This window comes from Spea bombifrons, chromosome 7, assembly GCF_027358695.1.
Source record: "Spea bombifrons isolate aSpeBom1 chromosome 7, aSpeBom1.2.pri, whole genome shotgun sequence".
NCBI lineage: Eukaryota > Metazoa > Chordata > Amphibia > Anura > Pelobatidae > Spea > Spea bombifrons.
The window spans coordinates 37,078,764-37,105,448 of record NC_071093.1 but is presented as its reverse complement, the minus strand read 5'-3'; the positions used below and the strand labels follow the sequence as shown (position 1 = coordinate 37,105,448).

The 26,685-nt window shown below is 39.4% G+C and overlaps 1 protein-coding gene and 1 long non-coding RNA gene across 3 annotated transcripts; both read left to right on the top strand.

Moving 5' to 3' along the window:
• The first annotated feature begins 719 nt into the window (after positions 1 to 719).
• LOC128501350 (uncharacterized) lies at positions 720 to 23,850 on the top strand. Of its 2 annotated transcripts, XR_008355035.1 has the most exons (3): positions 720 to 791; positions 4,184 to 4,286; positions 23,810 to 23,850. It is a non-coding gene; the product is annotated as an uncharacterized LOC128501350 (long non-coding RNA). The 2 variants fall into 2 exon arrangements; XR_008355034.1 differs by lacking the exon at positions 23,810 to 23,850 and having other exon boundaries at positions 4,184 to 4,426.
• LOC128501349 (RNA exonuclease 5-like) lies at positions 9,317 to 10,996 on the top strand. The gene is made up of 3 exons (XM_053470787.1): positions 9,317 to 9,448; positions 10,163 to 10,255; positions 10,797 to 10,996. Exons 1-3 carry the CDS (start codon positions 9,332 to 9,334, stop codon positions 10,839 to 10,841), a joined length of 255 nt encoding a protein of 84 aa, XP_053326762.1. The 5' UTR covers positions 9,317 to 9,331; the 3' UTR covers positions 10,842 to 10,996.
• Positions 23,851 to 26,685: the final 2,835 nt, after the last annotated feature.

Here is a 26,685-nt window from a genome sequence, read left to right as displayed (position 1 = left end):
GAACAGCAACTTTAACAATAACATTGCTGTGCATTGAAAAGCAGAAAATTGTCTGAAATGTAATGGGAGGCATCTGCATCTGATACCGTTTATATTCAAAATAACTGTCTACTGGCATGACACTTTCCATTGCTGGTTTTAGCATTTCCATTCGTTGGGATAAGACCTGCATTCCTAGTCCTTTTATTTTATGTCTTTTTTTATGGGTACATCAAATATATAAAAGTGAAATCACGCTATAGCAAATATCATCATTGGAGTATGAACGTTTCTTGTTCCCGAATGAGTTAAAAACGTCACACAAAACCCCATAAATATTTATAAATATATTGTTTTCTTTAAAAAATATATAGCTATAAATGCTCTATAAAATGAATACGGCAAGTGTTAAGCCTCTGCATTTTGCAATCATTTGCTGGTGATTATTTATTTATTATATAACAATGTTCAAGGAGAAGGGCCGGCCCTATGGGTGTGCGACCTGTGCACACGGAGCACCATGGCAACAGGGGCGCCTGCGTGGGACTTAAATCAAAACGTTTTTTTTTTTGTGCTTTTTCTTAACTTTATTTAAAATTTTGTTTTAACTTTATTTAACATGAAGGTTTTTAAATAAAGTTAAAAAAAAACACACAAAAAAGTAGAAGGACTCTGGAGATGTCAACAGTACAAAGAGCTACAAGAAGAAGAAGAAGAAGAAGACGATACAGACGATGCAGCAGCGGGGGGAAGTGCACATGACTACAAACGGGCTGTGCTGCGTTGCTGTTTCTTTTTCAATAACGTGGGATGTGAGGATGAAGTTTTAACAGAACTACTAAAAATACAGAATATCATGGATCTCTCTCTGTCTCTCCCTCTGTGCCAGTGAGTGTCTCTCTCTGTCTCCCTCTCTGTGCCAGTGAGTGTCTCTCTCTGTCTCTCTGTGCCAGTGAGTGTCTCTCTCTCTGTCTCTCTGTGCCAGTGAGTGTCTCTCTCTCTGTCTCTCTGTGCCAGTGAGTGTCTCTCTCTCTGTCTCTCTGTGCCAGTGAGTGTCTCTCTTTCTGTCTCTCTGTGCTAGTGAGTGTTTCTCTAACTGTCTCTCTGTGCCAGTGAGTGTCTCTCTCTGTGCCAGTGAGTGTCTCTCTCAGTGCCAGTGAGTGTCTCTCTCAGTGCCAGTGAGTGTCTCTCTCTGTGCCAGTGAGTGTCTCTCTCTGTGCCAGTGAGTGTCTCTCTCTGTGCCAGTGATTGTGTCTCTCTCTGTGTCTCTCTCTGTGTCAGTGAGTGTCTCTCTCTGTCTCCCTCTCTGTGCCAGTGAGTGGCTCTCTCTCTCTCTGTCTCTCTGTGCCAGTGAGTGCCTCTCTCTATGTCTCTCTGTGCCAGTGAGTGTCTCTCTGTGCCAGTGAGTGTCTCTCTGTGCCAGCGAGTGTCTCTCTGTGCCAGCGAGTGTCTCTCTGTGCCAGCGAGTGTCTCTCTGTGCCAGTGAGTGTCTGTCTCTCTGTGCCAGTGAGTGTCTCTCTCTCTGTGCCAGTGATTGTCTCTCTCTCTGTCTCTCTGTGCCAGTGAGTGTCTCTGTCTCTCTGTGCCAGTGAGTGTCTCTCTCAGTGCCAGTGAGTGTCTCTCTCAGTGCCAGTGAGTGTCTCTCTCTGTCTCCCTTTCTGTGCCAGTGAGTGTCTCTCTCTGTCTCCCTTTCTGTGTCAGTGATTGTGTCTCTCTCTGTGTGCCAGTGAGTGACTCTCTCTGTCTCTGTGCCAGTGAGTGTGTCTCTGTGCCAGTGAGTGTGTCTCTGTGCCAGTGAGTGTGTCTCTGTGCCAGTGAGTGTGTCTCTGTGCCAGTGAGTGTGTCTGTCTGTGCCAGTGAGTGTGTGTGTGTCTCTGTCTGTGCCAGTGAGTGTGTGTGTGTCTCTGTCTGTACCGGTGAGTGTGTGTGTCTCTCTCTGTCTGTGCCAGTGAGTGTGTGTGTGTCTCTCTCTGTCTGTGCCGGTGAGTGTGTGTGTGTCTCTCTCTGTCTGTGCCAGTGAGTCTCTCTCTCTATCTCTTTCTCTTTGTGCCAGTGAGTGGCTCTCTCTCTCTTTGTGCCAGTGAGTGACTATCTCTGTCTCTGTGCCAGTGAGTGACTCTCTCTGTCTCTGTGCCAGTGAGTGTGTCTCTGTGCCAGTGAGTGTGTCTCTGTGCCAGTGAGTGTGTCTCTGTGCCAGTGAGTGTGTCTGTCTGTGCCAGTGAGTGTGTGTGTCTCTCTCTGTCTGTGCCATTGAGTGTGTGTGTCTCTGTCTGTACCGGTGAGTGTGTGTGTCTCTCTCTGTCTGTGCCAGTGAGTGTGTGTGTGTCTCTCTCTGTCTGTGCCGGTGAGTGTGTGTGTGTCTCTCTCTGTCTGTGCCAGTGAGTCTCTCTCTCTATCTCTTTCTCTCTGGGCCAGTGAGTGTCTCTCTCTCTCTGCCAGTGAGTCTCTCTCTCTCTCTCTCTCTGTGCCAGTGAGTATGTAAGTACAAAGGGGGTGGGGAGTTTGTCTCTGTGCCAGTGAGTGTGTCTCTCTCTCTGTCTGTGCCAGTGAGTGTGTGTCTCTCTCTGTCTGTACTGGTGAGAGTGTGTGTCTCTCTCTGACTGTGCCGGTGAGTGTGTGTCTCTCTCTGCTGGGCCGGTGAGTGTGTGTGTGTGTGTCTCTCTCTGTCTGTGCCGGTGAGTGTGTGTGTGTGTGTGTCTCTCTCTCTCTCTCTCTCTGTGCCGGTGAGTGTCTCTCTCTCTCTCTCTCTTTCTCTCTCTCAACTCTATTGTTGGGTCCGTCTGAGGCCTAAATATTGGAGATTCTGTCGCATTATATGGCTTAGCCCACCACTAGGTCAAAGTACTGCAAGTTTAGCGAGTCCTATCTAACTTTGGCACTTTGATGTAGTGCTGGCTAAGCCGCATATGGCCATATAGTGTGACGGAACCCCCATATGATGCCTCAGGTGTTTTTACATAGTATTCCCTGGGTATGCACTGAGTTTTTATTTCGTGTATTTTCTGGCCATTATTATTCTAGCAGGAACCAGGGAATCTGAATGTGTATAGGCAGAGCATGGACTGTAATTGCGCCTTGATAGCCATTTTACTTTTTTGAAATACACAGAAGCATTTTTATTTTTCTAATTCTTAACCCTGGATCATAAAGTTTTCAGTACTTGTCCATTCCTCTCTCTGAAATACATATGTTGGCTAATAATTTAGATCAACTTAAGGGATTGCTGTGGAGGGACTGATGACTTCATGGCTCACATTTTCATAATCATTCACAGTATAACAGCAGCTATGACATGGATTAGAAAAAATCTTGGGGTTAGTTGTCTTTTATGTGATGTGTATTCACGTTCTGTAGATTTAATGCAGTCTTTTGAGTACTAAGCATTGTCCACCCATGGCTGCGGTATTGTTTGGCTTAGGCATTTGCATGAGTAGAACTCATAGAGTGTGATGGCGGATAAGAACCATTTGGCCCATCTTGTCTGCCCATTTTGCTAATGTAAAAACTAAGACCGTAATCAGTCCTTGGTCTTGTCTTAGATTCATGATTGCTTTATGCCCAAATTAACCCACTGGCTTAGCCTCTGCCACTTCTGCTGGGACGCTGTTCCATTTATCAACCACCCTCTCTGTCAGTCAAACTTCCTTACATTTAAACCTCTAGTTTTAAACTATATCATGTGTATATGTGTGTGTGTGTGTGTATATTATGAGATCCTTTACACTTCATATACAGCTTGGAGGAAAGGAGAGACTTGATAGAAACATTTAAATACTGAAATACCGTATATTCCGGCATATAAGACGACCTCCAACTTTCCCAGTTAAAATATAGAGTTTGGGCTATACTCGCCGTACAAGACTACCCCTCTACCCAGTATACAACAACCAGCCAATCACGGCAAGCGATGTACCTTACCGGTGATTGGCTGGTTGTTATACAGACATATACATACATACACTGCCCTTACACACAGACATTATATATATATATATATATATATATATATATATATATATATATTATGTGCAGGGGTGTGTGGTGAGGACAGTGTATAAATGTGTATGTAGTATGTGTAGATTAATATATCACTAGATACAAATGGGTTTGTAATGCTTTTATATTGAAACATAGATTGAAATGGTTTGCTTGATACTGTAAATGACCCTCCTATGTAATCATTGACATTATCTTTATGTTGTAGGAGAGAGATTCAGCGTGAAGATGCCATTGGTCACAATCCATGTGAAGATACGAAGGCTGCGTTGGATTTGGCTCAATATTTTATTCTGCATGGGCCGAAGAAGGTTAGTGTTATCATCTGTTCTTAACTACCGACAGCTTCCATAACACTGCGTAGGAAGGGAAAAGGTGTGGATGAGGGCACTAGTACTGTTGTAATTCCATGTTATCGTAAACTGCTATCATTATAATAATTGCTATAAAACTGAAATAAAAATAAACACCATTTAAAAGCTAGTTAAAAGGTTTGCAACTTTTGGGAGGACCAAGTCCATGTTCGGTGTGTGCGCAAAATGCTGTTAATCTGAACAGATAAATGGTTATGGTTATGATATGGTTGATAAATACATAATTAGTGTGTTGCTTTTTTATTGTAGTGAGCCTGAAGGTCGGGTGTTTGGTTTCTTATATAGAAACATAGAAAGTGACGGCAGATAAGAACAGTAGGCCCATCCAGTCTGCCCAACCTCTGAGTACTTTCCTTTAGTACCTGCCCTTATCCTATATCTAGCTTGGTCTTATGCCTATCCCATGCTTGCTTAAATGCCCCTACTGTATTAACATCTACCACTTCTGCTGGAAGGCTACCCTTTCCGTAAAGTAATATTACCATTAAACCTGTGCCCCTCTAGCTTATGACTATGTCCTCTTGTTGAGGTAGTATTTCTCCTTTTAAATAAACTCTCTTCCTTTATCTTGTTGATTCCCTTTAAGTGTTTAAATGTTTCTATCATATCCCCCCTGTCACGTCTTTCTTCCAGGCTATATAGGTTAAGATCCTTTAACCTGTCCTGGTAAGGTTTATCCTGTAATTCATAAACCATTTTAGTAGCCCTTCTCTGAACTTTCTCCAACATTTCTATATCCTTCTGGAGATACGGTCTGTGATCTGTACAACGGCATGAGCACTTCCCTCTATCTACTGCTAATACCTCCTTCTATACAACCAAGCATTCTGCTAGCATTACCTGCTGCTCTACTGCATTGTCTGCCTACCTTTAAATCCTCAGAAATAATTACCCCTAAATCCCTTTCCTCACACATTGAGGTTATGACAGTATCAAATATTCTATACTCTGCCCTTGGGTTTTTATGCCCCAGGTGCATTACTTTGCATTTATCCGCATTAAATGCTAGTTGCCACAGCTCTGACCATTTTTCCAGTTTGCCGGAATCACTTGCCATTTGGCTTCTTCCTCCAGGAACATAAACCCTGTTGTTAATTTTTGTGTCATCAGCAAATAGACATACCTTTCCATCAAGACCATCTGCAATATCACTAATAAAAATATTAAAGAGAATGGGTCCAAGTACAGATCCCTGAGGTATCCCACTGGTAACAAGACCTTGTTCTGAATATACGGCATTGACTACAACTCTGTTGTCTGTCATTCATCCGCTCCTTAATCCATTCAACAACATCGGGATCTAAACTCAGAGTCTTCTATGTGGCACAGTGTCAAAGGCCTTACTGAAATCCAGATACGCCGTTACCAATGATTTGTTAAATGTATCAGTTAACGGTTTTGCTAGTACACCCCCAAGTTATTAAAAGAGCTAAAAGAGTCAGGCCCCATCGACTTATTTGTCTTTACCTTAGAGCAGGGCTCGACAAATCCCAGGCGCCAGGCGGCCATGGCGACAGAGAATTTTGGCGCCTAGGTTTTGTCAGCTTCTTACATCCAGAAAAAATTGTGGATGTAAGAGGCTGAGTCACCACACGGGGGCGCTGCTGTCTGCCCAGGAGTCTGGGCAGACAGCACAGCCACTCAGAACCCGCCCCCAAGCCTGAGATCACTCCCACGCAGTGATCCTGTAGGCTGAAAACGCGGTTGCTGGAAAAGCAGCAATCGTGTTTTCAGCTGCCACAGGCAGCTTCAGGGAAGGGGGTTGTGTGTTGATTGGGTCCCCACACAAGTGTGGGGACCTGACCCAACACTCTCCAGCTGCCTGATCGCTCCATGGGAGCGACAGTGCAGCGTTAACCCCTTCAATGCCACAATTGTGTATGACACATTCGTGGCTTTGCAGGGGTTAATATTTGTCCCCACAAGCTTGTGGGGACTAAATATCTGTCAATACTGTGCTCCAATGGAACATCAGCATCGAAAGAGTTAAAAAAATATTAAAAAATTAATAAAAAAAAACAAACAAAAAAACAGCACTGACCTGAAAGTCCAGGGTGCTTCCAGGTCAAACGCTGTGAGTTTAGTAAGTGGGCTGATGATGATCAGATCACTCCTGACCAACTGTTAGTTTAAAAAAATCCTGGCTCCTAACTTTTTTACCTGGCGCCTAGAGTCACAACAAATTTGTCAAGCCCTGCCTTAGACAACCGAAGTAGAACCTCCGCCTCGATAAACTCACATATTTCAAATGATTCAGTCTTTTTTCCCAACTGAGGTCCCATTCCCTCATTTTCATTTGTAAAAACTGTACAGAAATACTCAGTCAAATATAGCAGTCAGCTAAATCCTCTTCTACATACATCCCTTTTGTTTTTACTCTAACTAATCCTTGTTTTACTTTCCTTTTCTCATTTATATATCTAAAACATGTTTTATCTCAATTTTTTACTGAGAGGGCAATTCGCTCTTCTGCATGTGATTTGGCAGATCTTATAACTTCCTTTGCTTCTTTCTGCCTAATTTTATAGATCTGTCTATCTTCCTCACTTTGGGTATTTTTGTATCTACTAAAGGCTAACTTCTTGTCTCTTCCGATTTTGGCCACTTCTGCAGAGTACCACAGCGGTTTCTTTAATTTTTTACTCTTACAGACCAGCCTATTTTTTAGCTATTTCCTCCACTAGTAGATTATCTAGTTCTTCTACTTGTCCTGGGGGTTTATAAATCACACCTACGCGAGTTACTTTACTTTTGCCAAATTATACTGTAACCCAGGCTGACTCTATGTTCTCCTCACCAACTTGTATTAAGTTAGATTTTATGTTATTTTTCACATATAGGGCCACCTCTCCCCCTTTCTTATAGTGTTTTTGTGACATTCTAGGTTGACCAACTTAGTCTAGATGACATTTTTTGAAATGTGAATAATGCCAATGGCTCCTTTTAAAGCACAAGTGAATAAACCTGTTTTGTACCAAAATGGGGGTCACCTATCCACTGAACACGGACATAAAACAAACAGAACATTTAGCAGAGAACAGCTGGTAACATAATACATGGGAATGGCGAGGCAGCACACGTGTTTATCACCTACTACTACAACCCAAATTGTAGTAAGACATATGTAAATTTGTAACTTTTTGTGTTGAAGCTCCTTTCTCTTCTAGACGGTAGTCATGTTTTTTTTCTTCCCATGGACATTTTTCATACATTCAAATATTTCATGTTCCATTGTACAACCATAATGCTAAGAATAATCGTTTATTTTTTTTAAGATTAGTACCATCGTCACGTGTGACTGGCCCGATGATCACCTATGTCACCAGAATGAATAACCTGGAGAAACGTGACCATTCAAAACAATTGGAGTATATTACATGTACTTCAGATAAAGAGGTGAGATGGACTATGGTTTTCTCCATTGAAACTCAGGAAATAATTCAGGAGGAACCTACTGTTGGTTAGACAGCTCTGTAGCTGGAGGGAGCTGAGTGTATCACCTCGCATGGTTCGCTACACCTAGAGCTTAATCATAGACACTCATTGCTAGTTCTCAACTGTAGATTGTTCCGGTGAAGCCTTGTCTGATCCTGATTGTTTTTCAGAGCATTATGGAAAAAAATCTGGAGAACCACCCAGTGCAAATGTAAAATGGATAACTTGAAGAAACCACACATTTATTAAATGTAGCAAAGTGCTGGAAAGTTCATTTCCAAGAGTAATGTGGGAAGCATTTTGGGAGTCGGGACCAGACATGAATTTAGTGTTATTAGTAGATATACACACCAATGTGTATTAACAGATGTTATGAGTTTTTAGTGTTGTTTTAAGCTGTGAATACTTTACTGCTTTTGTGCATTCCAGGTACTTAAGAAAGCTTGTAAATTGGCCCCTGTGTCTCCAATCAGTGTAATAGAGTTCTGTCCCAAGGACATATACAGCAACTGTACAGCAAATGATATGATCGCAAAGGTAACTGAGATTTGTAGTGTCGGCAGTCATGCTAATAAGCCTGTTGCAGAAGACTGTGTTCTATTTACTAGACGAGCAGCACTATGAAAGCTGTGAACTTCTGGTAGCCCACAGGGCACTTCTGGTAGCCCACGGGGCACTTCTGGTAGCCCATGGGGCACTTCTGGATGCTTCACTCTGTAGGACACCCAGACTGGTCATTTGGGAAATCTGGCAATTGCTTCTAGCTGGATACAAGCAGCGGCACGCCAAGGGTAGGTCACACATATCCGGCCACCAGCAGCAAAGGGGGGACCAACTACATATTAATGTCTATGTATTTAGAATGCAATGTCATAAAAGTCCCTGTCGGTATAATGGTCAGGTGTCCCAATACTTTTGTCCGTAAAGTATATGTAGTTTTGAAGCAGCATATACCGTATTTGCTCGATTATAAGATGACCCTGATTATAAGACGACCCCCCCAAAATGTGAATATTAAGTTAGGAAAAAAAGAAAAAGCCTGAATATAAGATGACCCTATAGGAAAAAAGTTTTACCAGTAAATGTTAATTCATGTAAACTATTACATTTTTTAATAAAAGCTATGATTGAGAGAAATATTTTTTTGTTTTTATTTCCTTGTATTTTCCAACCTGCCCCCCAGTTACGCACATCTGCCCCCAGGCTTGCCACTCCAATATGGCACTGTGGCCCATGATATGCCTTTTAACCCTCTATATGCCACTGTGCCCCATGATATGCCTTTTAACCCCCTATGTGCCACTCTGGGATTTAGGGGGTTAAAAGGCATGTTATGGGGCGGAGTGGCATATAGGGAGGTATAAGGCATTTCAGGAGGCAGAGTGGCGTTAAGGGGGTTAAAAGGCATTTCACATTTGCTCTGAAAAAAACCTCGTCTTATAATCGAGCAAATACGGTATGTGATATCTGATCAAACAATATGTGCATGTTTTGCCGAAAACCTTTTTTTGTTTCTATGTTTCAAGGTAAAATGTAAGTTTGAGGAGATGATGACTGTGTTTGCTGGCCTATTTAAGAAAGACGGTTTCTTAAAATCTGTAAAGAGGGCATTCCAGACCTGTGGGCCCATCCTTTCCCTTAGGATTTTATCAGAGACTTATCAGGTGAGTATCTTCCTGGGACTAAAAAAAATACATGTTCAAAAGTTCTCAAGAACCTCGCTGTCCGCTAGCAAATTGACCTTTTAGAATTTCTGAATTCTTATTTTCCCGTTTATTTCTATTGTAGTAAGCATAAATAAGTGACCACAACAACCATTTTTCAAGGATGTATAAATTCATCTTGCATGTGCTGGTCAGCAATATGAAATGTATGTATGTCCTTGCTGGTATGGTCTCCCTAAAGACACAGAGCATAAGACTTCAATATGCATATGTACAATGGTATAAATAGATTTTACATTTAAAATGTATCGCTGGAAGGCTGCATGCACAGAATTATCTCTATTGTCCTAGAATGCTGGATGGAATAGAGGTACATAATGGCTATAAAAAGCACATGCAGTATTTTTTTAATGTCTGACAGGCAGCCACAGACTTCAGATAACTATAGTTTTTTGCATATATGTTTTAGTGACTTTGGAAACAAACGGGTGTATTATGCAGGTCATATTTACATGTAGTGGACACAATTGTAAATGATTCTATGACATCACTACCTTCTTATTAATCATTTGTATTTGCTTAGTGTGCAGAGATGCACTATATTGTAAATTAGTAAAGGTAATGCATCAAGACAGCATTGCCTCAAGTAACATAATATATATATTTATTACTAGTAGTGTACGTATTTATTTCGATGTATGTTGTTCTGTACAGCCCTTTGTCTGCATAAAGTTCTCTGTCCTGGAGGCAGCCCGGTTGGCGCTGGAAGGTTTCAATGAAACTTATGTTGATGGCTGCTTTATCAAGGTAGGTCATTCATTGGAAATCATTTAAAGGCCTGGATATAATTACTGAGCTTTAGCAGCCTGGGAAACAGGAGTTGTTGCTCCATCCAGTGCTATGCCTGTGGGAAACAAATCTGCTTGCCAAATCTAACAGGGGTTCTTTTTTACTTAAATCAAATCATAAATGTGTGGCTGACAAGGTCCACCACATATACTATATATGTGTAAATATTTACTTTCATATAGTAAATCGATTGTGCCATCAATATGTCAATATCTTCTCTCTGTTTGTTACACTTATCTGTAACTTTATTTTTCTGATGTTCATACCATTCTGTGGCCTCAAAATAACTTAGTTTCTGCCATCAGCACCAGAAATATTTCAGTCTAACAACATTTAACCAAACACAGCTAACAAACTGGGCAGCACAAAGAAAGTTTGACCCCTATAAAGGGACAGCTTGTCATTTGTTTGACACTAAAAAAGATTTGGGTGAGTGTAGTTGGTTGAATTGGTGAAATGCAATTTATAAAGAGTTAACCTAAATTGCTGCGTTAAATAGGTCCAGAGACCGGTCACACGGAAGACTCTTGTGAGGACTTGTTAAAGGCAATGGAAGATGATCTGGAAAATAAAGATGTCATCTATGTGTCTGGATTCAAAAAACCTTGAGTGAAGGGTTCCTTCAGCAGAAGTTCAGTCATCTTAAAGACATAAAATCTATTTTACTACCAAGAAATCGCAGCAACCGGAAACATGCTCGATACTGTTATTTAAGTAGGTAACCCTTATTTTACTTTTATGTAAATTAACTGACCTAGGGTTCTTTATTACTAGTGAGGAGGTGACCCTATCCACATGACTTGGGTCAACCTTACAATATAGAGATCATAGTAGCTAGAAGTAAGGTGGAATTTCACATGTTGCAGAGCTACTTATTGATGTCTCAAAGTGGAACAATTCCCTGAAGCTGCATATATTTACTTTTCAAGCTTTGAATTTTAATCCCCAATAATGCATTTCCATGTCCTGATGTAGTACTCATTTAGCCTAAAACCAGTTATTAGACAAGTTTTAAATATACTGTTTAGCCTTCCCACAAACCGTATTACATACAAAGCATTGAAAACCTGACATCATTTTAGGGCTGCAACAACGAATCGATAAAATCGATAATAATCGATTATGAAAATCGTTGTCATCGATTTTCATAATCGATTAGTTGAATCGATTTTTATCGATTTATAAAATTATGTTTTTCAGAGCAAACGCTCTGAAAAACTCCCGTCCTTCTATAATCCGATCTCAAATAGAGATCGGATTATAACTGTAGAATCCAGACCCCCCGCAAAGCTGCAGGAGACCTGGATCCTCTCTGCCACCCGGTGAGGGTCTGTGCAAAAAGCGCAGACATCCTCCGCTTCTCCCCTTCTTCTTCTCCCCTCCACTTCCGCCGGGGCTTCTATTACTGAACCCGGCGTCACGTGACCTTCCGGTGCGGCTTCCATCATGGAAGCCCCAACGGAAGCGGAGGGGAGAAGCGGCTGTCTTCGCGCATCACACAGACCCCTACCGGCTGCCGGAGAGGATCCAGGTCCCGTGCAGCGCTGCAGGGGATTTGGATTTTAGTGCGCGATGTGCGCAACCTCCCTACTTCCCTTCACTTCTACCTTCCCCACCAGGGGTTAATATAGCAGCAGAAGAAAAACGGAGCAAGTAAGCACCACTGGGTAAGTATTATCTTTATTTTTATGCTACTTTGCCCTGTGTTTCTTCTGTTGATATATTAACCCCTGGTGGGGAAGGTAGAATTTTTGCGGGATCTATTAATTATGTGTATTTGTGGTTTTTTTGTTGTTTTTTTATGTCTATAATATTTGATTTATTGTCCATATATTTATATATATTTATATTGTATTGTGTATTTTGTTTGTCTATATTTAATAAATATAAAAAATCAATTTTAGTGATGTCAGTTTTTTTTATATCGGGGGGGTATAAGACATATCAGGGGGCACAGTGGCATAAAGGGGCTATAAGACATATCAGGGGGCACAGTGGCATAAAGGGGCTATAAGGTGTATCAGGGGGGACAGTGGCATAAAGGGGCTATAAGGTGTATCAGGGGGGACAGTGGCATAAAGGTGCTATAAGGCATAGCAGGGGGCACAGTGGCATGAAGGCGCTATAGGGCATATCAGGGGGCACAGTGGCATCTCAGTGGCATATAGGGGTAAAAGGCATATCGGGGCATGGTGGCATATCAAGGGTAAAAGGCAAATAGGGGGCTATAAGGCATATCAGGAGGGCACTGTGGCATATATGGGGCTATAAGGCATATCAGCGGACACAGTGGCATATTAGGGGACAGAGTGGCATATCAGTGGCATATTGGGGGCTATAAGGCATATCAGGAGGGGTATAAGGCATATCAGGAGACAGAGTGGCATATAGGAGGTATCCCCTTATACCTCCTGTATGCCACTCTGTCCCCTGATATGCCTTATACCCATCCTGATATGCATTATAGCCCCCTATATGCCACAGTGGCATTTCTGACTTATAGGAGAGTATAAGGCATATATATAGGGGCAGAGTAGCATATAGGGGTATAAGGCATTTCTGGGACAGAGAGGCAAGCTGGGGGTGAGATGTGCATAACTGGGCAAAAATAGTTTACATGAATATTTACTAGTACAGCTTTTTTTGGTATTTTTGGGGTTCTTGTTAAAATATAGCTTTAATTATTATGTCAGTAAAATAAGAAGGCGAATCGTGAAATGCCATTGTAAATTATGAGTTTTTATTTTAAATAAACGAAGAATTTGCATATTGTTTTTTTTTACCCGATTAATCGATTAATCGATTAATCGAAAAAATAATCGGCCAACTAATCGATTATGAAAATAATCGTTAGTTGCAGCCCTACATCATTTAGCTTGTGACTGGTTGAAACATCCAGTTAATAGTGTGCTATACTGGTTGGAGAAACCTCATTGTGATCCAGTGTGGACCAGGTTTCATGTGGGTGATCAGGAGGGATTGTTCAGTAAAAGCATTAACACAGATTGTTTCTCATACTCTAACTTTAGGTAATGGGTTGTGTTAGATTAAGTGCAATTTATTTTGATTTTGATGGCAGTGCAGTACTTTTTTCTTTTTTACCTGCCTTTTGAAATTTACTGGAAGAAGTAGAATGATCAGTAGGAACAGTCATTTTATTTATATGGTGGTTGCTCTATTTTTAGCTCTGTATACCAGAATTACCGATTTGTATAAGGAAAGAGCTAGAACAAATCCAGAAGTGGAGACAGAAAAAAAGACATATGAAGGGAACCCACCAGCTCAACATTCAATATTTAGTATGTACTTCTCTTGGTGACCAATAACCACTGGGGGGAAAAACACCTTATTGTATTTTACAGGAACATGATCTCAGAGATCTGACGGCTGCCATTAGAGGGGTGGACAGGAAAATGAATCAACTTTATGAATGCCTTGAAAGAAATACAATGTGCCTCCATTCTTTTCCCTGGTAAAAACAGGTAATCAACTTAATTACAACTAGTTACTTAACAAAGTCATATCCTCTTGCCATTGACCCCTGTTACTGTAAGATACTGAACGTAATGGCAGTCTTTATCTATGTACATTAATCTTAAGCAAAAGGCTTTTTTGAAACTGTGCCAAGATATTTTACCCCAGCACACCCTCTACTGACTCAGAGTGCAGGTTATAAAGGATACACATACTTCTGGTACTCATCCGTTTCTCACTTCCCAAGTTCCTTACGCTCTACTGTATACCTTCGGATTATTTTGCAGTGCGGACAATGCGATTGTCAACTGTGTAGCATTTATGGATAAGAGGAAACTCCCCTACATCTAAGCATCTGACCTTCTAGTTTTAGATTACAACCTCTTCTTCTAACATTTTTTGTCCTTTGAAATAATTTTCCCTCCTACTCCTATTCTATCTTTTTATGTATTTAAATGTTTCCAATACATCTAGCCTTTCCTTTCTCTCTGCTCCAAGCGATGCAGATAGAGATTCCTTTGTCTTTCTTTAGCAGCTCTCATCTGAACTCCCCCTTAGCACATCAAGACCCTACTGGTGATGGGATCTCCAGATCTGTGCACATTACTTTACAGATTTCCATTCAGATCACACCTAAAGTGGCAGATCTACCTCCCTCTTTTTACAATTAACTACGTAACAAGACTATAACATTCTAAAATGATTATGCATAATATGTGTTAGTGCCTAATATAAAACAGCAGTAGCTTCTTAACTGCTTTAAGAAAAAGAATTGCGCTGATGTTTTTGAACCTACTCTATTTCCTACTGAGCTCTAACATTTAATTGTTTTTCTTGTCTTGTAGTGCTGATGGATTACTTCCAGGCTTCGGTCTGATGGGTATAAAAGAAGCATCTGGATAAATTATTTCTATTTCATATATGCCAACACTGAAGTTGCAAAAAAAAAAATGAAATAAAGAGAATCCATGTTTTGTATGGACTATGTACAAGCTATTTTCAGCGTCTCACCAAAATTGTAAACACGCATAAAATGACTAAACGTTGCGTTTTACAGACAAGAAATCTATTCCTATTTGATGAAAATGTTCCTTTTGTTGCAAGATCTTTTTATGATAAAAGCCATCATATGCACTTTAATACATGTGAGAGCTCCCTTTAATTTTTTGTGAATTGCCCCTTTGCAAATTCATGGGGGACCTTTGGTCCCCAAATTTGATGTGTTAGAAGCAAGAAAAATGCGTAAGAATCTGGGCAGCTTCGACTAGGGCCAAATTGTGATGGCTAGATGACTGGGTCAGAGCATCTCCAAAACTGCATGGTACCCTTGCTGATTTATGTCGGTTTATACAGTAATTGAATTTTAATCCTTATAACCTAAGTTTTACACATAAAAGTTCGAACACTAATTTGGACTTTTTAGATTTAGAAACATGTATTAAGACAGTTGACTGCAATGTATTTCTACCCTTCTCCAGTCATCACTATTTACGCTGGCTCAGACATCTCCCATTGTTTTTTTTGTTTTTTTTCCCAATCCGCTAATACCCGTTCACAATCACGTTATGAGGACGCTGAGGTCTTTTAAGTGTAGGTAAAATACATCCATCTTCCCCCCACTGTATATTCTGCAATGGTCAACAACAAGGTGTCTAGTAAAATCTGTTATGTATGGATGTGGAAAACGTAAACCCTTAGCTGGATAAGTTGAGAGACAAATATTACTTTTAGTGAGCTGGAAATTCCCAATATTTATCACCTAGAATTTTTTCTGGCCATGCTGCTGCAAGTCCACCAATTCATTTCAAAGAATCATAAGGCCCATGAGACAAGCAGCATTGTGTACTTTTGCACATCATAAGTTCCCAACAGCCGATTTGTTAACAAAGGTCAAAAGTAAAACTAATCAAACAATATATATTTTTCACATAGAAACATTCGACTATGATGTGTGTGCAATGGATACAGGGAAAGAACGCAAATCTGCAATACTTTCGTTTAGATGGACACCACCTGAACAGGTGGATCTCACTCCCCGTGTGAACTCTTTGTGGACTCAAGTTCAGTATTCAGATTGGTCAAAATGTATCGATCTTTTAATGTTTTTAAACCAGAAAAGGGGAACATTTGTTATCAACTGTGCTTTTTAAACATCTTCCATGACCCTTTGGCAGAGGCAGCTTTGTATGGGTTTCCTCATGCAACACATCTATTGTGGCAAGATAAAATACTTGTCTCTACAACTAAGAAGCAGATCACTGTTCAATGGATTGAACAAAGTGTTACTTTCTTATAACCGGATGGAACTTTCCACCTCTGTCAGCAATAAATATCTGTTCCAGGCTAATATCATCATTATCATCTTAACAAGGAAGAGTTTTTTCAGATGGTGCCCATATGGTCATATATACTTGACGATGAAAATCTCTCTGACAGTCGGGGGTCGGGTGTGTATGCGCGATGGACGCAGACAACCCCCGCTGCTAACCGCACCTCCTCCTGGCTGCAGCGGAAGTTGCCTACGCGAATCGCGTAGACGTCTACCTGCTGCCCGGACAACACACTGGGAGTCAGAAGCACCGGTAAGGTTGTTTTTTTTTTGGGGGGGGGGTGTTAAATGGGGGACATAAGGCATTTCTGTAGGCAGAGTGCTCTATGAAATGCCTTTTAACCCCATTAATGCCACTCTGCCTCCAGAAATGCCTTTTAACCCTCTATACGCCATCTGCCTCCTGAAATGCTTTATACCTCCCTATATGCCACTCTGCCCCATAATATGCCTTTTAACCCCCTAAATGCCAGAGTGGCATATAAGGGATATAAGGCATTTCTGGAGGCAGAGTGGCACATAGGGGGTCAAAAGGCATATCATGGGGCACAGTGGCATATAGAGGGTTAAAAGGCATATCATGGGGCACAGTGGCATTTAGAGGGTTAAAAGGCATATCATGGGGCACAGTGGCATATATGGTGTATAAGGAATTTCTGGGGGCAGATGTGCATAACTGGGGATGGCAGGTTGGAAAATAAAAGGGAAAAAAAAAACCAAAACATTTTACTCAATCATAGCTTTTATTAAAAAAATAGTTTCAATTGTTTACATAAATTAACATTTACTAGTCGTATTATATTCAGGCTTTTTCTTTTTTTACCTAAATTAATATTCAGATTTGGGGGGGTCATCTTATAATCGAGCAAATACGGTAATTGAGATTTTTTGAGCTTTAGGACACAATGATACATTCATACTCACTGAACACATTTGTGGGAACAAAGACACAGCTATTCAATTATTTAGGACAAAATTATATATATATTATATCTACCAATTCCTGGCACATAAAAAACAAATCCTTGAGTTTAACAAACACAGTAACATACAAACATTAACACACATACAGCAACATATTTGCACACACTAACACACATACAAACAGTAACATAAATACCTTAAAGTTACTGTGGGTGTTTTGTGCCGAAAAAACAGACACTTTTTCATATATTGCTTTAACCCTGATTCTGATTTTTTGTGCACACGCAAAAATTATATTTTTTTTTTTCAAGGATAGACAGAGCCTTCTTATGATTCCATTTCCAGGTGTATAGTCGAACATTTATGTTGAATAATACATTTAAAAATAAAAAAAATTGTTCTTTTTTTCACCAACCATTCCATATCATTTTGGATTGTTTGACACAAATTACATGCAACTGCAGAAATAAATACTCGCCAAAATATATAGAAATATAGTTTTCAGAAATATCCCACATGCATAGGTTGTTTTTCTGAGCTTTGGAAGTTACAGGGCAAACAATGGAACATCCCCATAACCCTTCCCAAATTTAAAATAAAAATGAAAAAAAAAAATATATATATATATAACTTATTTGGGACTGTTTATCAATACGTTTTCATATTTATCTATATTTCTGAACTTGGTTGTGTCATTTAAATACATCTAAGGTCATTATGCTTTTTTGAGGAGAATTACATTAAGCACACAAATCACTTTATTTTCCTTTGAAAAATAATGATCTTTAAATATTATATTACTAATGCAGTCAGCCTTTAAAGAGTTGGATATGCATGAAAGAAGAAGAAATACATATAATTTGTTATAATAAATAAAATAATATAATTTTTTGTTTAGTATAAGTATCTCTGGTATTGCAGTTGTGTATAACCTCTGGTGCCCCCTCCCCACTGGCAGCTGTTAGATCCTTTTCAGTCATAGAAGCTGAACAGGCAGAACAACTTGAACGTTTGCCCAGATTTTCTGGGAACTTTGCCCAAAGGGGGATTACGTTCTGTGAAGCTTTGAAATGTTACAGCTGCTAATTGAACGCTGACAACTCCCAGTAAATCCAAACAGGAGGGAGAATGAATACTGAGCTATAGCAGAAGAAAGAAGCTATCAAAAATTTGGAGGGTTTTCATTCGTTTTTATTGGGGTCCCTCACACATTGAGCAAAAGTTGTTGACATTAACTTTTGCAGTAATTTAAATGCTTAAGTCTTAATGCACAAGTCTTGACACGCCCCGCTCCCCGCCTATTTTTTTCCTTGAAATGGGGGTGTTACCTGCTGCCGTCGGCGGGCGGTCCTGGCCGCGTCCCGCAAGGGAAAGCTCCGGGTAGCCGTAGCAGAGAAGTTCCCAGGTATGCCTACAACCACCAGGGGCTGACAATTCCTTTAACTTTACAGACGTCCGCATATTTCAGTGAAGTAGATGTATCTTCATTTTTTTTTACAGGGAAAAAAATTGCGGCATCTTTTAATAAGTCTGAAAAGTTTTGAACGATTATCTTCAGTCTCCTCAGAACAATCTGGTGTTGGTGTGTTGGGCTGGGGTCCGTATTGTACTTGTGCTTCTTCCGCTTCAGGTACAGGGTGTAATGTCACAGAGCAATAAACACTCGTGCCAACGCTCAGGACAAGATGATTCGGGTCAAAACGCTCTGTACCGTCCGAAGAAGTAAGAGCATCTCCCAGATATTGTTCCTCTTCTTCTGTGAAAGATGGAAAGTCTTCCTCACGTACTGGATGTATCACGACGTCACAGCACATTCTGTTTCCAACACTGAGGACAACAAGATGTTTTAATGTATCATCCTGGGAGGTTTCACTAGGAGAAAAGAAAAGAAAAAACTTTAAATACTTGCATACAGTGTTTATCTATCAAATACATTAACATCATCCTGATTTTTAGCGTTGGCACAGAGAAGGTATATATCCCATTAAACCTTAAGGATGGGCTGTTTTTTTATTATTCTTGTACCTGTCATGATCAGGGCTGTTTCAACATTTTTGATATGATAAGCAAAATGTGTAAACCTTTAAATATACTCACTCTCCTTTTGGAAATGCTTCATTGCCTTCAGGGTGTATTTCCGGCAAGGGAAGAAAGTCTGTAAAGACCAGCACAGGTACTTTTTTCCCAACTGGCCACTTTCCCCACAGCTCATGCACCTTTTCTACAGTTTCATCCATAACAAGAGTTTTGCTGAACCTTGCCAGAATGTCACCTATGGAAAAACAAAATATAACACCAATATGAAAACCTGAATATTTTTCTTTATACATCTATTGTTGCAGCATAAAATATTTGTCTATACAATTAAGAAGCAGATCTCCTTTCAATGGATCGAACAAGGTTTTAGTCTCTCTTACCTGGGCAGAACTTTCCACTCCTGTCTGCAACACCATTTTTCTTTACACTCAGTATCTGCACAAAATTGCCATTCTGAATGAGCTCCAGGCCAATATCCTCATTCTCTTCCTTCTTAACAAAGATGGCTTCTTTAGATGGTGCCCATGTGGTCACAGATACTTGACTCTGAAAATACAGAAAATTGTTAGGTTTCCATCTTTGTGATAAAGAATTCTACAATTTGCTTCCTTTAGTGACTGCGTAATGTAGAATGCCAGAACATTCCATTCTGGTGTTCCGCATGGTGCAGACTCTTTGGAGAGCAAATCACACAGATCTATGGAAAACTGGAAAATAGCTCATGAACTAACCGGTGTAAATTTCAGCTTGAAAGAGGTTTCCAAAGCCTCATAGATGCATCCCAAACACTCTCCCAAACAGACAATTTGTCCCATATTTCTTTGGAATCTAAAAAAAAAAGAAGTGCAGACATTTACTATCTTGAAGACAAATACAAATTTTTACATCATATGGAAAAGGTCTCTTGTTCATTCGTGGTAAATGATGCATTAAATAAAGTATGTTTCTCCACTTAGAGAATTAGATTTAGAAAAAAAAATCCTACATACAACAGGATACAACTCAGCATGAACAGTTTCATGGGGATGCTTGTATTGTGTGAAGGCAACATGTACAAATCATATTAATACAATTATGTTCATTTTTCAACCATATTACTCATACATTTTTTTCAAATAAATTAAATGACATTTTTTGGGAGTCTATGTAGATTCACCTATATTGACCTTTTCTTTTACCAATATATATGTGTTTATGATAGGTGACAAATTCTAGGTGTTAAAGCAAGATGAACACATGATGTAGCTGTCCAGACCCCTCCCCCCCAAAAAAAAACTATTTGAAAACTAATTTCAAACGGCTTAAATAAAATGGACTCTTAACTCTTGGCTTGCAAACAGTGGTATACTCACACAAATAATAATCAGAAGCGCAAGGTGTAGCCGTAGCAGAGAAGTTCCCAGGTATGCCTACAAGCACCAGGGATGACAATTCCTTTAACTTTACAGACGTCCACATATTTCAGTGAAGTAGATGTATCTTCATTTTTTTTTACAGGGAAAAAAATTGCGACATCTTTTAATAAGTCTGAAAAGTTTTGACCGATTATCTTTAGTCTCCTCAGAACAAGCTGGTGTTGGTGTGTTCAGCTGGGGAGATAATTGTTTGGGGATTTTATTGTCACCTGGGCAGTGTGGCTGGGGTCCGTATTGAGCTTGTGCTTCTTCCGCTTCAGGTACAGGGTGTAATGTCACAGAGCAATAAACACTCGTGCCAACGCTCAGGACAAGTTGATTTGGGTCAAAACGCTCTGTACCGTCCGAAGAAGTAAGAGCATCTCCCAGATATTGTTCCTCTTCTGTGAAAGATGGAAAGTCTTCCTCACGTACTGGATGTATTTCGACGTCACAGCACATTCTGTTTCCAACACTGAGGACAACAAGATGTTTTAATGTATCATCCTGGGAGGTTTCACTAGGAGAAAAGAAAAGAAAAAACTTTATATACTTGCATACAGTGTTTATCTATCAAATACATTAACATCATCCTGATTTTTAGCGTTGGCACAGAGAAGGTATATATCCCATTAAACCTTAAGGATGGGCTGTTTTTTTATTATTCTTGTACCTGTCATGATCAGGGCTGTTTCAACATTTTTGATATGATAAGCAAAATGTGTAAACCTTTAAATATACTCACTCTGCTTTCGGAAATGCTTCATTGCCTTCAGGGTGTATTTCCGGCAAGGGAAGAAAGTCTGTAAAGACCAGCACAGGTACTTTTTTCCCAACTGGCCACTTTCCCCACAGCTCATGCACCTTTTCTACAGTTTCATCCATAACAAGAGTTTTGCTGAACCTTGCCAGAATGTCACCTATGGAAAAACAAAATATAACATCAATATGAAAACCTGAATATTTTTCTTTATACATCTATTGTTGCAGCATAAAATATTTGTCTATACAATTAAGAAGCAGATCTCCTTTCAATGGATCGAACAAGGTTTTAGTCTCTCTTACCTGGGCAGAACTTTCCACTCCTGTCTGCAACACCATTTTTCTTTACACTCAGTATCTGCACAAAATTGCCATTCTGAATGAGCTCCAGGCCAATATCCTCATTCTCTTCCTTCTTAACAAAGATGGCTTCTTTAGATGGTGCCCATGTGGTCACAGATACTTGACTCTGAAAATACAGAAAATTGTTAGGTTTCCATCTTTGTGATAAAGAATTCTACAATTTGCTTCCTTTAGTGACTGCGTAATGTAGAATGCCAGAACATTCCATTCTGGTGTTCCGCATGGTGCAGACTCTTTGGAGAGCAAATCACACAGATCTATGGAAAACTGGAAAATAGCTCATGAACTAACCGGTGTAAATTTCAGCTTGAAAGAGGTTTCCAAAGCCTCATAGATGCATCCCAAACACTCTCCCAAACAGACAATTTGTCCCATATTTCTTTGGAATCTAAAAAAAAAAATAGTGCAGACATTTACTATCTTGAAGACAAATACAAATTTTTACATCATATGGAAAAGGTCTCTTGTTCATTCGTGGTAAATGATGCATTAAATAAAGTATGGTTTTCCACTTAGAGAATTAGATTTAGAAAAAAAAATCCTACATACAACAGGATACAACTCAGCATGAACAGTTTCATGGGGATGCTTGTATTGTGTGAAGGCAACATGTACAAATCTTATTAATACAATTATGTTCATTTTTCAACCATATTACTCATACATTTTTTTCAAATAAATTAAATGACATTTTTTGGGAGTCTATGTAGATTCACCTATATTGACCTTTTCTTTTACCAATATATATGTGTTTATGATAGGTGACAAATTCTAGGTGTTAAAGCAAGATGAACACATGATGTAGCTGTCCAGACCCCTCCCCCCCAAAAAAAACTATTTGAAAACTAATTTCAAACGGCTTAAATAAAATGGACTCTTAACTCTTGGCTGGCAAACAGTGGTATACTCACACAAATAATAATCAGAAGCGCAAGGTGTATAAAACACAATCCACAGCTTATGTTACTGTTCACCTTTCAGGCTATTTGTAACAAGTGACCTCCTTCAGGTGGTTTTCCTCTTTTATGTCTTCAATAGAGCATTGTGACATCATACAGCATTATGATGCAAGCGAATTCTATCATCTGCCAAGAGCAGGAAAATGTGAAACCTGGTCTGGCTTACATTTTTGAATGCAAACAATGCTTCATATTGCTCTATGGTTTTAGATTTCTTTAGATTTTATAAATGACTTCAAAGGAGCATTACTTCCATCAATCTGTGAAGAATATACTTGATATAGTATTGATTAGTTTTTTTGTGCATCCACAGAAATTATATATTTTTTCTTAAGGATAGATAGAATTTGCTCTTAATACCATCTTTAGTTGTATAGTCCAATATTTAGTATAAATAATACATTGAAATAATAAAAACAATTTCCCAATATTTTATTATGAAAATGGCCCCAAACTAATCCAGTTGACCAAAATATCACAAAATATATTAATGTAAGTGATCTGAATTTGAAATAAACATATAAAGGTTTTTTAATGTAAAATGTTATTTTCTGAGGCCTATGTCTCGTTTTGCACTGATTAGCAGCCCACCGACTCAAACCCCCCCCCACCAAAAGAAATTAATTTAAGGGAGAACACCGCCCAGGGTATTTCACGTGGAGCATTTGGGCAGTTATCATCCAATTATTTGGTGACCAATCTTTCATGTAACTGCAGATAAATTCACCAAAATGTATTCAGCTGCATCTCTAGATGACAGAAATATCCCACATGCACACATTTTTATAGGTTTGGGAAGTTACGAGGCACAACATGGCCATTACCTTTTCCAAACATGAACTTTTTTAACTATATTTTGTGACGCCTACGCCTGCTTTAGTGGTCCACCAGCTGAAAATACCCAAACAAAAGTACATATTTTTGGAGAGGAGACCACCGAGGGTATTTCACTAGGAGCATTTAGACACTTTTCATGCAACCAGTTGGTCAGTGATCCCTGGCAAAGGGATGAATCATTATAGATCGACTAAGCTTTATATTTTCCCAATGTCATATTATGTTCCATATGTTTGTCCCTGAGGATGTTTCACGATGACCCATGAAGGCGACATAATGATTCATGTAACATATAAATTCAATGACATCTGATCTAACGGTGTCTTCATTTTAAATCTTCTTCCTCTTTTTATAATTCATAACTGAATTTATTACATATTTTTCCTTTTATATTATTGGAATTGTACGTATGTATTGATTTTTTTTAAAGTAGAAATACAGCAATGATGACAAAAGACAAACTGTGATCTGAAACATAGAAACATAGAAAGTGACGGCAGATAAGAGCCAGAAGGCCCATCCAGTCTGCCCAACCTCTGAGTACTCTCCTTTAGTACTTGCCCTTATCCTATATCTAGCTTGGCATTATGCCTATCCCATGCTTGCTTAAATGACTTTACTGTATTAACATCTACCACTTCCACTGGGAGGCTATTCCATGCGTCCACTACCCTTTCCGTAAAGTAATATTTTCTGATGTTACCATTAAACCTTTGCCCCTCTAGTTTATGCTTGTGTCCTCTTGTTGTGGTTTTATTTCTTCTTTTAAATAAACTTTCTTCCTTTACTTTGTTGATTCCCTTTAAGTATTTAAATGTTTCTATCATATCCCCCCTGTCACGTCTTTCTTCCAGGCTATATAGGTTAAGATCCTTTAACCTGTCCTGGTAAGGTTTATTTTGTAATCCATAAACCATTTTAGTAGCCCTTCTCTGCACTTTCTCCAACATATCTATATCCTTCTGGAGATATGGTCTCCAGTACTGTACACAATACTCCAAGTGAGGTCTCACCAGTGATCTGTACAGCGGCATGAGCTCTTCCCTCTTCCTACTGCTAATACCTCTCGCTATACAACCAAGCATTCTGCTAGCATTACCTGCTGCTCTACTGCATTGTCTACCTACCTTTAAATCCTCAGAAATAATTACCCCTAAATCCCTTTCCTCACACGTTGAGGTTAGGACAGTACCAAATAGTCTATACTCTGCCCTTGGGTTTTTATGCCCCAGGTGCATTACTTTGCATTTATCCACGTTAAATGCCAATTGCCACAGCTCTGACCATTTTTCCAGCTTACCTAGATCGTTTGCCATTTGGCTTCTTCCTCCAGGAACATCAACCCTGTTGCAAATTTTTGTGTCGTCGGCAAATAAACATACCTTTCCATCAACACCATCTGCAATATCACTAATGAAAATATTAAAGAGAATGGGTCCAAGTACAGATCCCTGAGGTATCCCACTGGTAACAAGACCTTGTTCTGAATATACGCCATTGACTACAACCCTCTGTTTTCTGTCACTCAGCCACTCCTTAATCCATTCAACAACATTGGGATCTAAACCCAGAGATTGCAGTTTATTTATAAGTCTTCTATGTGGGACAGTGTCAAAGGCCTTACTGAAATCCAGATACGCAATGTCTACTGCACCACCCTGATCAATGACTTTAGTCACCCAATCAAAAAAATCAATAAGATTTGTTTGGCAAGATCTTCCTGAGGAAAACCCATGTTGTTTTTGATCTTGAAAGCCATGTGACTTCAGATGTTCAACAATCCTTTCCTTTAACATTTTTTCCATTAATTTTCCCACTACAGATGTAAGACTAACTGGCCTGTAGTTGCCCGACTCCTCCCTACTGCCTTTTTTGTGAATGGGCACAACATTCGCTACTTTCCAATCCCCAGGGACAACTCCCGTTACCAATGATTCGTTAAATATATCAGTTAACGGTTTTGCTAGTACACCCCCAAGCTCTTTTAATAACTTGGGGTGTATCCCATCAGGCCCCATCGACTTATTTGTCTTTACCTTAGACAACTGAAGTAAAACCTCCGCCTCGATAAACTCACATATTTCAAATGATTCAGTCTTTTTTCCCAACTGAGGTCCCATTCCATCATTCTCATCTGTAAAAACTGAACAGAAATATTCGTTGAGGCAGAAAGACCTCAATCATACGGGATGGATGACAGCTGGTGTGACCTGGAACTGTATCTTTACTCAGGAATAAAGTGTCTCCTTTACAATGTAACACAGATAGACCATTCATTTCTTTTGGCTTTCTGCACCCCACAGAGTACATGTATCTGCGCTGCGTCACTTTGTTATGTTGAGATCGGAACGTTCAAGCAACTTTTGGGTTGATGAATTGATTTGAAAAACAACTTGACTCTGTCGCACTGGAGTGATGAGTGAGATGTTATTTTATGTGAGTGTAAATGCAAGTAGACAATAGTGACCTAGTAAGTTGCGCTGACATATTCTCACAGCTCACATGCACTTGCTTTTTACTGAGTCAACCTGAATACGTTGTTGAGAAGAGAGACAAATATATAAGAAACTGATTTCCAAATTACTTGAATGTGTGTTTTTCACTTTCTGTTCCTTCTCTGAGTGCAGAAAGGTTTCCATTTTGAACTAGATCTGAAGGAGACTAGTAGGTGTCTGTTACTCTTCTTCCAATATTATCACACAGCGGGGTGTATTTACTGCATTTTTCTTAACTCACATTCTTGCAGTTCTCCCTGCGAGTAATTTCTTTGAAGTTCTAATTATGAATTAGCAAATGTAAAAGTTGAAATGAAGTCTAACGCATTCAAGTTTTTTTTGCAGTGATTTTTTTTTTTTTCCCAACTCATAAGCACAGACACTTTAGTGAATAGATGGAAATATGTTTTATTTACACAGTGTATTTTAAACAAGAGAAAGGTGGGAGAAAGAATGTACATAGAGCATCTACGCACCATCAAACCTTTGAAATGGCCATGGAGAAACACAGGAACCAAAGATAGAGATGCAGTTATTTTATTTTTTGGCCAACATGGGTTATTTTATACAACTAATGAACAAACACATTCTGCAGTTAAAACATTACAGGTATTAAATATTTTATCTACAAATCACTGGCAAATTAAAAAAATAAACCTTGAGTTGATAATCTTTATTCCGTCAACGTTTGCATTTTTTGACCACAAAGACAGAGACAACGACAACTGTAATTTTACCCAGAATCCATATTAAAGCCATTAACACAGATACACACACAAACACGCTTACACAATCTACCATACTTACCCACACA